Genomic DNA, 13,409 nt, shown 5'->3' with positions numbered 1-13,409 from the left:
GCTGTAAGTGCCTCTTAAAAAAAAAAAAAGCCAAACCCAGACAGTGTTTTTAAAATACCACTTGTCCTGCTTAGAGACTTCACAGGTTTTGTCAGGTAAAACTTTCATGTCTGTTTTTCTGGAGACTGTATACATTTTTATAATTCAAGAGGACTGCTGCTGGGACTCCTGTGTGTCATACTCTGGTAGTCCTACTTGATGAGTTCCCAGCTCCTGTGTTTTGAGCCCTTTATTCACTTGCTTTCTAGTTCACCCGAAGTAGGAAGATGCTTTTCCTTCTAGTAATAGAAAGTAATTTCCACCTTTCTTACCACCTTCAAGAAAGGGGTAAGAAGATGCAGACATAGTTATACCCTCTGTAGCCTTTACCATGCTGGCAAATCCTGATTTTGATCCTTAGCTGCAATGTTATATCAAGGAACATGGAGTTTCTAGTTAAATATATGAGCAAACATGATAAATATTTAAATCAGCAGTACCATTATTCCTCTGTAGTACAGAGCTTCTGTACATAGGTCACTGCTCTGCAACTCCTGCCTGATGTTAATCCAGCTAAAGAAGTTGCCTTTTTCATCCTCTTTGTCAGCAACATTGCTGTTTCTCCAGTTTTAGGCACTCGGGACCTGTGTCAGCCCACTGAGTGCCCTGAGGAGTGTGCTGGTATCTTGAGGGGCACAGTCAAATGCAGGGAGCTGTACATACATGGCAGTTGTTGTGATCAGCTTGAGAATCTCAGATATGAGAGGAAGAAAAAAATTTATAATTTTTACTTATTTCTAAATGAGAATTCAGTTTTCATCTGAAAGACTGGCAGAAGTAGTTTGTGTCATTTAGCTGTTGAGAGAAAAGGAACATGAGTTCTTACACTGCTGTGTTTGGAGGATCTCCAGCCAGAACAGACCCATATTTTTATCTGGGATGGTGCTGGGACAAATCTGTGCGATCCCAGAGAGCAGCAAGGCTTCAGGATTGGGTAAAGATACAGAAATGCAGAGTCAGTTGCTGTGTGTTTTGTACCTTTGGGCACTTTTGGCTGGTATCCTCCAAGACTCAAACACCACCTCAAAGCCAGCTGACAAATGAAGGTAATGATTTAATTGCCTGGCTCACAATAATCAGCAGACACTTGTATTCTTGCCTTGAGGGCTTTTGTGTAGGAGTGGTGAAAAGGAGAATTGCTTAAAACAGACCTGAAGCTTGTAAGCTGTGGCAAAGTAACAACTGCTCCAAAGCACAGGGAGAGATCTTTCAGTTTTCCTTGCACTCTGGCCCCCTGATGATCCCATCCAAGAAATGCTGAGTGGAAATATTTGGCATCAATTAAAGAACTGCTTTCGTCACACAAAATGACATTTTGATCTGTTCTGGTTCATACATTTCAAATTATTTAGAGAGGTGTATTTGTCTTACAAGAAAAATCACAAAGATTTTGGGATACTGTGTCTTGTGTAAACCTTGACCCCAAGGGAAAAATAGCAAAATAAATAGTGCTTTTATGGGCATGAGCTTTTGCTGCACTTTGTGTTTAAGAACTTGACTGAACAAACCACTGTAAGCTGTAGGCAGTTCTAGGGAGTAATTTTTATCTTAACATGGCATGAGGCTTTTATTCACAGTTGTGTGTTGTCCAGAAATGGTTGGGATTAAGTCGTAATGCTGTTTTAAAAGTTACTGCTCCCAAAAGCACAGCAGCTTTCAGTAACTGCAGTGGCACTGCTGTTTAAGAAACTGATCTCATGGATTTTTGCATGAGGAAAAATCTCGGTTTAAAGCTTAATTTTCAAGTTTACTTTTTACAAAGTTGAAAAAGGATGGATTTTTTTCAAGCTGTGTAGAAAAACCTCACAAAAATCCATTTTGGTACCCTCCTACTTGATAATGTTAATGTAGCAGAAAGTTCTGTTGAGATCTGTGATGCTAGTTCCTGTCCTGAGAAGTGCATCCGTCAATATCCTTCTTTGAGAAGTGCCTTGCACTGGTGAGTGTTTGCTGTCTGGTAGATACCTGTGGTGCACCTGCAGCCCAAGATTTCAGTGCCTACCACACCTGTTGAAAAGGATTTTTATTGCCATTGAAGTTTTGTTTTCAAATGCAGAATTCTTGTTAGATGTCAGAGTACTGCAATTAAGCCCATCCTGTGCTTTTTTTTAAAGTACTTGGTCATTTTTTTAGGTTGCTTAAAGAGGGTGATCTGAAACTCCAGGTCTTTGATCCTCCTCAGTGTAGATTGTGAATTGCAGTTGCATGTTTTCATTTGTGGGCTGGATTCTGAGCAGTGCAGAGTCAGACTCAGCCACCCAGCACCTTCTGGAGAGTTGCTCAAATGGAGCTCACTGAAACGAAACTGACTTTCTTGACATGAATTTATTCTGTATGTTGTGATAAATTGAATTTAAATCTTGAAATCTTGCTGCAAGCTAATGAGAGAAACCTGAAGAGCCACATTTGTGTGGGAATGTTCCAGGGCTTGTCCCACTCTGTTACTCCCTTATCAGCTGAGACACTGGTTTTGCTTGTTTGTGTTCAAGATTCTGGCAGTGTCTACCAGACAACGTTTAGCTTTGTGAAGCTGAATCTCTGCTCTTGAGCTATTTATAATCTTTCCTTACAGATGCTTGTTCTTTCTCTAATGGCTGTTCCTACAGCCTTGTTCTATTCCCCTGCATGCTGCTGTATTCTTAGTCTCTGGGTACCCTAATCAATCCCATTAACTCTCTCCCAGTTACTCTTTTCAGTGTGCTGCCCTCTTATCCTGGAAAGCTCCTAATTAAGCAGGAACATTTGTAAATTGGGAGTAACATTGTAGATAAAAAGCCTGATACAAATATTTTTATAAATAGATTTATTACTAATTCTTTGTGTAACTGATTTGGCTTCAAGGTATGACACTGACTGTGTGCATTTTTAAAATCTGTTTACTGTATACATTATATATATATTTTTAGTGTTGTTCCATCTCTAACCACTCTACCTCTGCCCTAGGTTACTTGCCCAACAGCATCCATGCAGTGGAAGCAATGCTGGCTGCTGCAAGCATTGGTGCTATCTGGAGTTCCACATCCCCAGACTTTGGCATTAACGTGAGTAGCCCCAGTGCCTGTGCAGAGCAGCCCTCGCTGTGCCTCAGCCCAATGCCAGGGTGATAAATTTGGGTGGCAGATGGATTCTGTTCCCTTCAGTCTTGCTGCCACCTCCTGGCACAGCCGAGTACTCCGGAGCTTTTCCGGAGCTGCACAAACCCTCTTGCTTTCAGTTGTCACTACTGATTTTCAGCTTGGTGATTTGAGTGGCTTTAGCTACTCACTGTTGGGGTGTTTTCAGATGGACTCCATGGTCTTGGTGAGCTTTTATTTTATTAAATATGCTGATGAGCAGCAGTGCAACAGTGTTGTGAGGTTTGGCTCTTCCTCCTGAATCCTGCCCTGGGCTTCTTAGCCACACTCCAGTTTCCACACTCCTAAGTAGTCCCATCCTTTGCCTCCTGTGAGGGTGAACTCAGCACCACCTTGGTTGGCCTTTTCCACAAGGCTTTATTTGCCCACAGTGAGGAATTCCATGCTAATATCACTAACCTGATTAACTTTTTTGTCCTAGAAATAAACGCTGTGTGTGAAATCATGACATCCAAACTGATGTGCCCTGGAAGCTTTGGCAATATATTCTGCTTCCTTCAGAAAGTTTTTAGGACATGTCAGCCACACATAAACCACTTCTAAGAGGGGGCACTGAACCTTTCTTCTATCTGAAAGTTTACACAGGCAAAATGTAGTGTTTGTGCATTGCACAGTGCAGAGAGCAATGTTTTTAGATGATACCCTCAATTTCAGTGTTTAACCCCTGTGGCTGGGAAAATGTATGGAACAGTCCTTCCTGGATTAGCGCTAGAGGGCAGCAGCATTCCACGCTCTTACACTTGAGGGTGTATCACTGGGGAAAAAATGATTAAAAAAATCGTTACAGCATGTAATGATCAATCTGTTCTACAAATATTTTCTGCTTGCTCAGAAAATGATGTATAGAATGGTATAGAGTGTTTTCTGTGCAATGTGATTCGATCTCTTATCTGGGGGAAGATTGTTCACTTGACTGCATTTCAAAGGACTGGTGTATTTTCTGTCCATGTTGGTGTGCTGTTGTTTTCAGTGCCCAGCTTTTAGTTTTTTCTGATAGCTTTTTAATGAAACTTGGCCTTGGAGCTGCAGTGCCATCAATATCATTTATTTTCCATTGGCAGTGTGTGTTGGCATGAATTCAAATCCTAAAATCCTGAGGGAGATAAGCAGAGACCCTCAGAGACATTGGCTTTCACCCTTAGGAAAAGCTATTCTTCCTTCTGGGAAGTTCCATTAGTCCTGTTAATTATAAACAAGGATTTTTGTGCTTGGAGAAATAATGTAGCATTTTCACCATTTAAGTCCAATTGTGTATGTGTGTTTTGTGAAGCTCAGAAATGCCACTCCTCAGAACTGCCTACACACTGCAGGCTCTGAATGCCATCCCTCCAAAGTCTTCAAGCGCTGAGGAAGTCTGCTGTCAGAGAAGCACTGAGCTCCCTCCCACGCACAATGCCACTCTTGGCAGCTGCTGCTTCATCTCTCTACTCCCTGTTATCCATTTCCATAAATTAATGGGAAAGTGGTGCTCTGTGGCCTGTGCATGAGAAATGGTTGGGTGTACAAGTTTATAAAGAAGCTCTCCTCCCAGTGAGGAGCCTTTGGTGAGCTCCAGCACAGTCAGTGCAGCTCTGTTCATGGGGCACTGCACAATTTTTTGGACTGAACTGGAAGCTCATGCAATAGAATGAGCCATATCTGCTACACCTGAGCTTTTTGTGGAAGGAATTCCTTGCTGGGCCATCTGGTTGGATTAAAGTTCCAGTGCAGCAATTACATGTTCCATCTGCTTGTATTGCCTTTGTATCATATCAGGCTGCCCTGTGGGACTTGGCCCTGCCAGTGCTAATGAATCTAACTGGGTGTGTTAGCAGATTTGGTAGGACCCTGAGAATTGGAGCCATCTCTGCTTCTGATTCACACTTCTCTTCAGATTTGACTCTTCTGTTTAGAGTACCCTTAGTGCTCATTGGTCTTAATTTTTAAACATCAGGCAGCATGGAAATGGGATGTGTGTGCTCTGCACTCAGCATGGGGATATGTACACACATATAAATGCACACAGCACGTGTGTGGCTGCTTGGTCTGTTCCTGGAAAGAAGGAGGTATGAGAATATACTCAAGAAGCAGGAAATTTGACTTCATACTCCCTGAGAGAGTAACTGTAATGTATTAGTTAAATCTCCATTTCTGAGTGTTAGGTAACACATTAGGGGTTTCTTGAAAACCTCTTTTATCACCAGAACAGATTCTGGTGATTTTTTTGTTTTAAAGTAATTGATAAATTTGAATGTCAGTGCATTGTCACTGTATTTTCTTATAAGGTGAACAAGGAAAAGGAAACACATCTTTGATAGGAGGGAAAGCTGTTAAGTGACATTCTCAGCACATACATTTATATTTAGCCATATCCCTGTACCTTACCTGTGGTATTCAGTGAGCTTTCCTGAGGAGACAGCATGGGGAAATCATCAGGACAGGACTCCTGTCCTTTTGCAGCAGATGTTTTTGCAATGCTGAGCAGCCCAGCTTGGAAAGGAGTTTAACAGAGATGAGTTGATTGTGATGTTTTTGCTTTCATCTTCTGATTTGGTAAGAATTTGTTTCTCATTTTGGCTGCAAAGTAGAGGGCAAAATAGAAACCAGAAGAATAAAGAATGCTGGGAAGAATAAGCAGATGACTCAAGTCTGATTTCTGCAACATGATTTAGGAGATTGTTCTTGAACAGCTAACTGGCAATTTTACAGTATTGTGTAATCTTGTGGTTCTTAATGCCTCAAGTAATGGAGCTAGGGAGGTTTAAACCTGTGTGTTGAGAGCTTTTATTGAAAGGATTTGCTTCTTGCTGTTGAATACAAAAAGATCCATTTCTGGTAGGCTGCTGCATGCAGCGTACGTGGAAAAAAGTAAATGCCAGAAGGGTTTTAATCTCAAATAGGGTGATAGCTGTGGTAAACTCCTGAACAGAGTGTAAGCTGGAGGAGACACCTGAAAATTTAGCATTTGAATGTGTTGTGCTGCAGAGATTGTAAAGGAGCTGTGGTATCTTTTGTTGGTAATCTGTGGGTGTTCAATATCAATTTATTTTGCTAAAAAACAGTGGTGAGGTTTCCTTTGTTGATGGTGGCAGAGCAAAGCTGTCAGGTCCTGTGAGGGGCCACATCACCACATAAATGCATCTCTCCCAAGACTGGTGTTTGTTCCCCCCAGCAGCCTTGGGGCACATGGAGCCTGCAGGTGCAGCCAGGAGTCCTGGGCACCTTCATGGAGATCAAGTGCCCAATTCCTGCTCACATCACAGCTGCTTGTCCTCTTTACATGAGTCTAATCTGACTTGCAAGGTGATTTTTTTTTTAGCTGTTTAGAGAATTCTGTGAGCTTGGCTCTTCCATAAAGGATGTTCTGTGATTTGTGGGGGTTTTATCATTGCCTGATCTGTTTGGGGGTCACGAAATAGATTGTTACAAACCTGTTGTGCTTCAGAGATCTTGTGTGAGTGAAAGACAAGCAGGCAGTCTTTTAACAACTCTCCTGTTAATTCCTGTCCTTACTCCTTGCTTGAATTGAAACTTGCATTTAGCACCCCCTGAAGTTTCCTCAGTTAATTTCATGTTTTTAACACATTTTTCTCTTTGTCCCTAGGGTGTACTGGACAGATTTTCCCAAATTCAGCCTAAGCTCATCTTCTCTGTTGAAGCTGTTATATACAATGGCAAAGAACACAACCACTTGGAAAAGCTGCTGAGGGTGGTAAAAGGTATTTCACTGCATCCTACCTGGTCTGTCGTTCTGAGCACTCAGAGCCTGTGCTGCCACTGCTTGTTGCTGTCCTTCCCTCTCTACAGTGTCACTGTGGCCATTGAGATTTTCAGAAAAGACCATTCAACTTTTACCCAGATCTGTTCAGTAATTTTAAGTCTTCTGTTTGCTTATCTTGAATAGATCATCAGAAATTACCCAACAGTAGAAGCAGGGGAACAGGGGGCTGATCATGGTGTTTTTAAGCTCAAGCAAAGTGCTGCTGAAGACAAATGGGGAGGCATTACAGCACTAAAACTTTCAGATTTACACATAAAAGGCTGGCAGCATTGAGGAAATTACACCTTGGGTAACAATTTAGCCCTCTGGGGTTTCAATACTCAGTGCCTCAGAATTATTTCTGTTACTTAGTGCATTAAACTGTATGATTCAATCAGGCAGAAAAAGACCTTTGGTTATGTAACTGAAGGTAGGAAATAATTCTTTTCTTCCTTCTTCCAGGGCTTCCAGACCTAAAAAAAGTGGTGGTGATTCCATATGTATCTTCAAGAGAAACCATAGATATTTCTAAGATTCCAAACAGGTAATGGGAGCACTACTGGGTACAGAGGTGATCTTATATGTGAGCTGGGGTAATGCTTTCAGAAAGTTTTGACATGTTCATTTTTTTTCTCCCCTTCTTATGCAGTGTCTTTTTAGAAGACTTCCTTGCCACTGGGAGAGGAGACCAGGCTCCCCAGCTGGAGTTTGAGCAGCTGCCTTTCAGTCACCCTCTCTTTATCATGTATTCCTCAGGCACCACAGGGGCACCAAAATGCATGGTTCACTCAGCAGGGGTATGTCCTCCCTCCTGGAGCTGCACTGTCTATGCTTAACTGCTTGGGTTACATTTTTCCTTTAGCAGTATCACACTGTGATGTATTTTAAGGAGGAATTGATTGCTGACAGTTTTTCAGTACCTTGCAGTGAACCTTTTTATTTGTTAGTGGCTGTTTGAAAGCAACTGTGGATTGATAAGGATATAAAATACATTAGTTTAGAGGTCAGTGTGGAGACCTTTTGGATTCCAGGTGTTTCCTGGAAGCAAGTGCCATTCACAAAAGCACCAGTAGAAGTGGCCTGACTGATACTTGAAGAACAAAAGTCAAAGAACTTGGGTGTTTGCAACTGATTTTTGGACACTGTTAGCTTGAGGCCCATAGGCAGTTTTTGCAGTTTTTATTATCTAGATGATTTTTAGCCTTGAACTTTACTTTGTGTTTATCAGTTCAGAGTATGTCATCCTCATCAGTCCTTGTTTTTTAAGGAAGGAGGCTGGAAGGTTGGTGTCTGAGTGTAGGTTTTGCTTTGTATTGAAACTTTGGTTTAGGCAGTGTTTTGTTGTGGCTAAAGGCAGTAGCTGATACTGGTGCCAGAATGCACCTTGCTCACATGCTTTCCACTTGCTATTGATGGTCCAAAGCTCTTAAAGTAGAGGAAGTGACTGCAGCAGTGTTGAAACTTCAATTCTGCTATAATCCTTAATAGAAGGCAGGTTTTTCTTCCATTTAAGGCAGGCAGGATGTGTTGTCTGGAGCATTTGTAGCCATGTGTATAAATGGAACTGCACAACTTTTAGCCAGAGTCCATCACTTCTGCTGTTTGCTCTGCAAGTCAGGATGAGCATCCTGCAGGGCTGGGTGGCCTGAGGGCAGGATCCTTTGATGCTGTGCCCACAGTGTGTGTGTTCTTGCCTCTCCTTGATGGCAAGGACTGGAGGATTTGCCCACAGACAAATCCCCTGCTGCCTGTAAACACTCTGCTTTATATGCTATCAGTAGGAGATCATACCAGGCAGCATGTGATGTACAAAATGGTCCCTTTGGGACACAAATCCAATGTTTGTGAAGAAGAAAGGAGGTGGATTTTGAAGTTTGACAGCTCTTCTGAAGCTGTGCTGGCTTTAGACTGGTTAAGTACTTGCAGAGGTGGATTAGCAAAAACAGGACAGGTATTTTGTTCAGTGATAGGTGATAAACAGTAGAGATGAAAAATAGCTGTAGATCAGACAATAGGACTTTTCTCTTGCAAAAACTTTCTTTTCCCATGTTACCTGTCTTAGCTTGCCCTGAATCATGACTCTGCTCTCCAGCTGAATCATGCACAGAGCTACCTTAAAGTGTAGGTCCAGACTACTCATCCTTGCTGGGGAGGAGAGCAGGTGATGGATGGATGGATGAATAAGATCTGTTGTTTGTGAGGATTCTGTTCACACTGAGCAGCTCTGTAGTGGTGCAGGGTGATTTCTTTCTGGTGCTAACACCTGTGGACTACGAGCAAATTGCTGCATTAGGAACCTCAGTGTTTGCATCCATTGTAAGTCAGTTTGAGTAGGGCCTACACAAAGTCCATGCAAATAAATTCTTAGATGTCTTTTACACATTTGATTGGGTTTTTCTGGTTGTTCTTGGCTTAATATTGTTTCCACTGAAATTTATAGGATGATTCACGTTGATTTGATTTTAAAAAAAGCAGAATTAGCCTACTGTCTTTGTTTTATTTTCCAGCCTTAGATTAAACCAAGTGTGTTTTTTGGTAGTGAAAACAGCAAGAAGAGATGACATTTTGGTGAAGAGATTTCAGTTATTGTTTATTTATAGTGTGCTTCAATGCTGTTTTGTTACTGATTTTTAGATGCAAATATGCAGCTTACTTCAAATTCCCAACTCGTTTATCTAATTGTGCAGTATGTTTCTGGTCTGTTTTCTTGCTACACAGGGAAATGACATACATAAATAAAGAAAATTAAGCCAGGTCATGGGAGATGATTTTAAAAATGGTGGCTCAGAGGAGTAGGCTTTTTTTTTGGTCGTGGAAGCAGAGCTGTATGGTTTTGGCCACTTGAGTGTGCTACAGAAAGACATTAGTAATTGTTATTCTTTAGTCCTAAAAGCATTGGTTCTTCTTGCCTCATTCATACCAGCGCCCTTTCCAGTTATTCCATGTTCCCAGCTATCTAAGGAGAGAATTTTGGGGTAAAATCCTCTTCAAAGTTCATGTCTGTCCATCTCAAGGACTTGCAAGGCTTGAGCTCAAACGTGTGCGCTGCCGCGGATTCCTTGTGTAGCTGCAGGCAAATCCCTCTCCCTGAGCGCTGATGGAGAACACTGCTGCTTTGAGGCCAGCCCTGAAGCTGCTCCTGGCTCTCTCAGCTCTCTAAGTGCTTAGCACTGGTCCCTTCTGGGCTGTGCTGGGGCTCAGGAGCAGCTGTGCCTGCTGGTTTTTAACACTCCAGATGCTCAGCACTCCACCAGCCCTGTGTTGGTCCTGAGGAGGACAAGCAGACCAGGGAGTTTTATCAGCTGCCAGATCTGTTGTGAAATGATAAATGCTTGGGGTTTATTTGGAGGGTTGTAAAAGTCCTATAAATAAACAAGTCCTATAAATGAACTCAAGAGAGCATTTTGGTCTGTGGGTTCTTTGGAACAGCTCTGCCTTTTCCCAGAGTCCCTTTGTTTCCAGCCTGAGATGTACCAGGTGTTGCAGGGAAATTGTTCATAGCCGGTACCTAAAGTCATTGTTAAAACTCCCCTTTTGATTCCAAAACTGTGAAGTAGCAAAAACTAAATGAAGGAAAAAAGAAAACCAGTATTTATTTTAATTGAATATTACTTTCGATTTTGCTATTTTGTGTGGCTCTTTCAGAATCTCCTGCAGGGACAATGTGCTTTCCTTTATAAATGCAGTAATTATGCTAACACCTGCAATTCTTTTGGCAACCTTACCAATTCAGTTTGACACAGTGTTTGTAAATCCCGATTTTTGGGGTGATTTTCGGCTGTAGAGGATGGTAGCTGTGGCTAGATGGCAGCGTTGTGACAGCTGAAGGTGATCAAACAGCAGTAGGCAAATTCAGACCTGGTTCCTTTGAGCAGTGAAGTGAAAATAAGATTTACTCCTTTATTTTTATTTAATGTTTTCTGCTTTTTCTCCTGAAGCGTGTGCCAGTTTTATGACTCTCCTTTTTCATTTCGAATGTTTATCTGTAATCTGTTTTCTTTCAGTGTAAATCTTGTTTCATGCTTATGAGGCTCTTAATAGTTTCACTATGACTCCTTGCATAAATGCAAAAACCATTTTTTTTAACATTGGCTACATTAATTTTGTCACTGCAATGAAATGACTTAATGAAGTAGTCTGTAAATTTATTTATCCTAGCAAGTTATGCTTTAATGATAATCAGGAAGGTGGTTTAGCAGCACTTCCAACAAAAGGAAGTAATACATTTAAGGGCATTATTAATATTGATGCTCTGAGCAGTGAGACATTTCACATGTCTAGTCATTCCAGTGTTTACAGGAGATCTGTATTGTCAGGTCTTTTGTCTCCTAGATGTTAATAGATAAGATAATTTGGATACATAGTGCTAATGTTTAGCAGCTGCTGCAGTTTATAGCAGCTCTCAGTCCTTCACTCCTCCCATTGCCCAAATACACGGACAATGAAACTGTCCAAGGGCTTCTCTTGGAAAATCTGACTGGTGAAAGCCTGCTGTTAAAATGAGGGTCTGCATGGAGTACTCTGCAACTCTGGCTGTGTGGAGTTGGAAGGGAAGGAAGTTGTTTATTCCATGGATTAAAAGTGATGTGCAGTGGGAATTGCTGAGGTCTAATGAGAGAGGCTGAAAAGTTATGTGAGAAAATGGAGAATGCAATTGCTGCTGCTGTTAGATAGGCCCTGGGATTTACTTCAGTTGTAGTTAAAGGAAATACTTGCTTTAATCCTGGAGTACATGCTGCAAGGTATTGACTGTGTTAGTATTTTAAAAGTCTTAATGTGCTGTCAGAGTTTTGCTTTTCATTTATGTGATTCTGTATTTTCTTTTCCCTGTTTTTCCAGGGCACCCTAATACAGCACCTGAAGGAGCACATCCTTCATGGCAACATGACCAGCAGTGATGTGATTATGTACTACACAACGGCAAGTGGGGCTTAAGGCATTGTTAAAAACACTGAAATATGTTTTCCCTATAAAGATGGGACAGCTTTTCATACAAATCCACAAGTACATTTCTTTGTGTGTTTTTTTATTTTTACTGCAAGGGTTTGTCCTATCTGAGTTTAAAAAAATCAGGTGAAATAATAAAATGCAACAGGGACCTTTTCTGATGAAAGGTCAAACCCATGTTAAATGTTTCTGACCTAGCTGGTGAGGAAAATGGATTGATTTTTAGTCTCTTAGGTTTATTGATCAAGCTGCCTCATCAATATTGCCTACAAATCAGATTCCACCTTCCTGCAGGGCTAGGTCACACTGAAGATGAGAATTTCAGTCATGTCTCTGTTTTGGTTGTGAGGAAAGAAGCTGCCCAGCTCTAAGCCTCACCTCACCTGTGTGGAGTTCAGTTATGTGGTGGGGGTGTTTTTTCTGATGCTGGGATTAAAAAAAAATGATTCCTAAGACTTCTGTGACTGTAGCAGTTTGAGAAGGCTGTCTTTCCTCATGAGTTCCTTTCTGAACTTTAACATGACTAGTCAGCTTGGAATGTCTCCACGGAGGGATCATGGTAATTGCCTTGTCTCAAAGTTATCCTGTCTCCTGACTCGTGCTTTAAAGCTGTGTGTGCAGGGAGGCATGGAATCCCCATCTCATTAGGTGTTTGTAAGGATCAGTTAGATGAACATCCATCAGGAACATGCAGCTGGATGCAGTCTTGGGACAGGTGAGAGGATGAGCAGAGCTTCAGCCTTATTTGCTGGGGCTTAGATAATATGGTCAGACAAAATCAGTGGTGTGGGTTTAACAGCAGGAGAACTTCAGGCAAGGGAAGTGGTGGCACCTCTTGCATGAGGACAGGGATCATGCTTTGGTCCAGCTTCTGCCAAGATCTGCACCAGTCCCTCCTTGTAGAGTTACCTGTAGCCCCTGTGCCAGCAGGCAGCACTGCTGGTGCTGTGCTGGAGCTGCCAGGACTGCAGGCAGTGAGCTGACAAACTCATGGAGGCTTCTTCTCTCCTCCAGATTGGCTGGATGATGTGGAATTGGCTGGTGACTGCACTTGCTACAGGAGCTTCAGTGGTCCTGTATGATGGATCTCCTCTAATTCCTTCACCAAATGTGCTCTGGGACCTGACTGACAGACTAGGGTATGTATCCAGGATTAAATAAAGGGTGATGGCATTGGCTCCTGTCACAGTGACCCAAGCAACCTCACTGATGTTGTTCTCTTGGTCAGGAATTCACACACAGCGTGACACAGTTTCTTTTGGCTCAGCCTTGAGTGGAACTGCTCTTAAAAATTTGTACTAAAACATTTTTTGAGAGAGCAGGAGAGACAAAGAGCTGATTGTTTCAAATTTGAGTCAGGTATTAGAATTCCAGGCAAACAAAGACTTTTGGTTCAATAGTTTTCAAGAGCAGCCCTTTCAAAAGGCAGTAATTGGGAGCAACCTGAAGAGCAATTTCTCAGCACACTCAGAACTTAGTAAATAAGAACTCTTTTTCAAGCAGCTCAATATAAGATTTTAATATAGAACTTTGACTTAAAGACATAAATT

The 13,409-nt window shown here is 41.8% G+C and overlaps 1 protein-coding gene across 1 annotated transcript in view; it reads left to right on the top strand.

Annotated features, from left to right (window-relative positions):
* AACS (acetoacetyl-CoA synthetase) overlaps nucleotides 1-13,409 on the top strand; it is a 37,637-nt gene that overhangs the window by 12,703 nt on the left and 11,525 nt on the right. Inside the window, exons 5-10 of the mRNA XM_082293696.1 lie at nucleotides 2,983-3,080; nucleotides 6,757-6,871; nucleotides 7,375-7,456; nucleotides 7,562-7,709; nucleotides 11,752-11,832; nucleotides 12,874-12,998. Coding sequence (XP_082149822.1) covers nucleotides 2,983-3,080; nucleotides 6,757-6,871; nucleotides 7,375-7,456; nucleotides 7,562-7,709; nucleotides 11,752-11,832; nucleotides 12,874-12,998 — 649 coding nt within the window. The remainder of the gene's footprint in view (nucleotides 1-2,982; nucleotides 3,081-6,756; nucleotides 6,872-7,374; nucleotides 7,457-7,561; nucleotides 7,710-11,751; nucleotides 11,833-12,873; nucleotides 12,999-13,409) is intronic.

Source organism: Coloeus monedula, assembly GCF_965178545.1.
Source record: "Coloeus monedula genome assembly, chromosome: 18".
NCBI lineage: Eukaryota > Metazoa > Chordata > Aves > Passeriformes > Corvidae > Coloeus > Coloeus monedula.
Note: the sequence above shows the minus strand (reverse complement) of the source record. Positions and strands in the feature narration are given on the sequence as shown.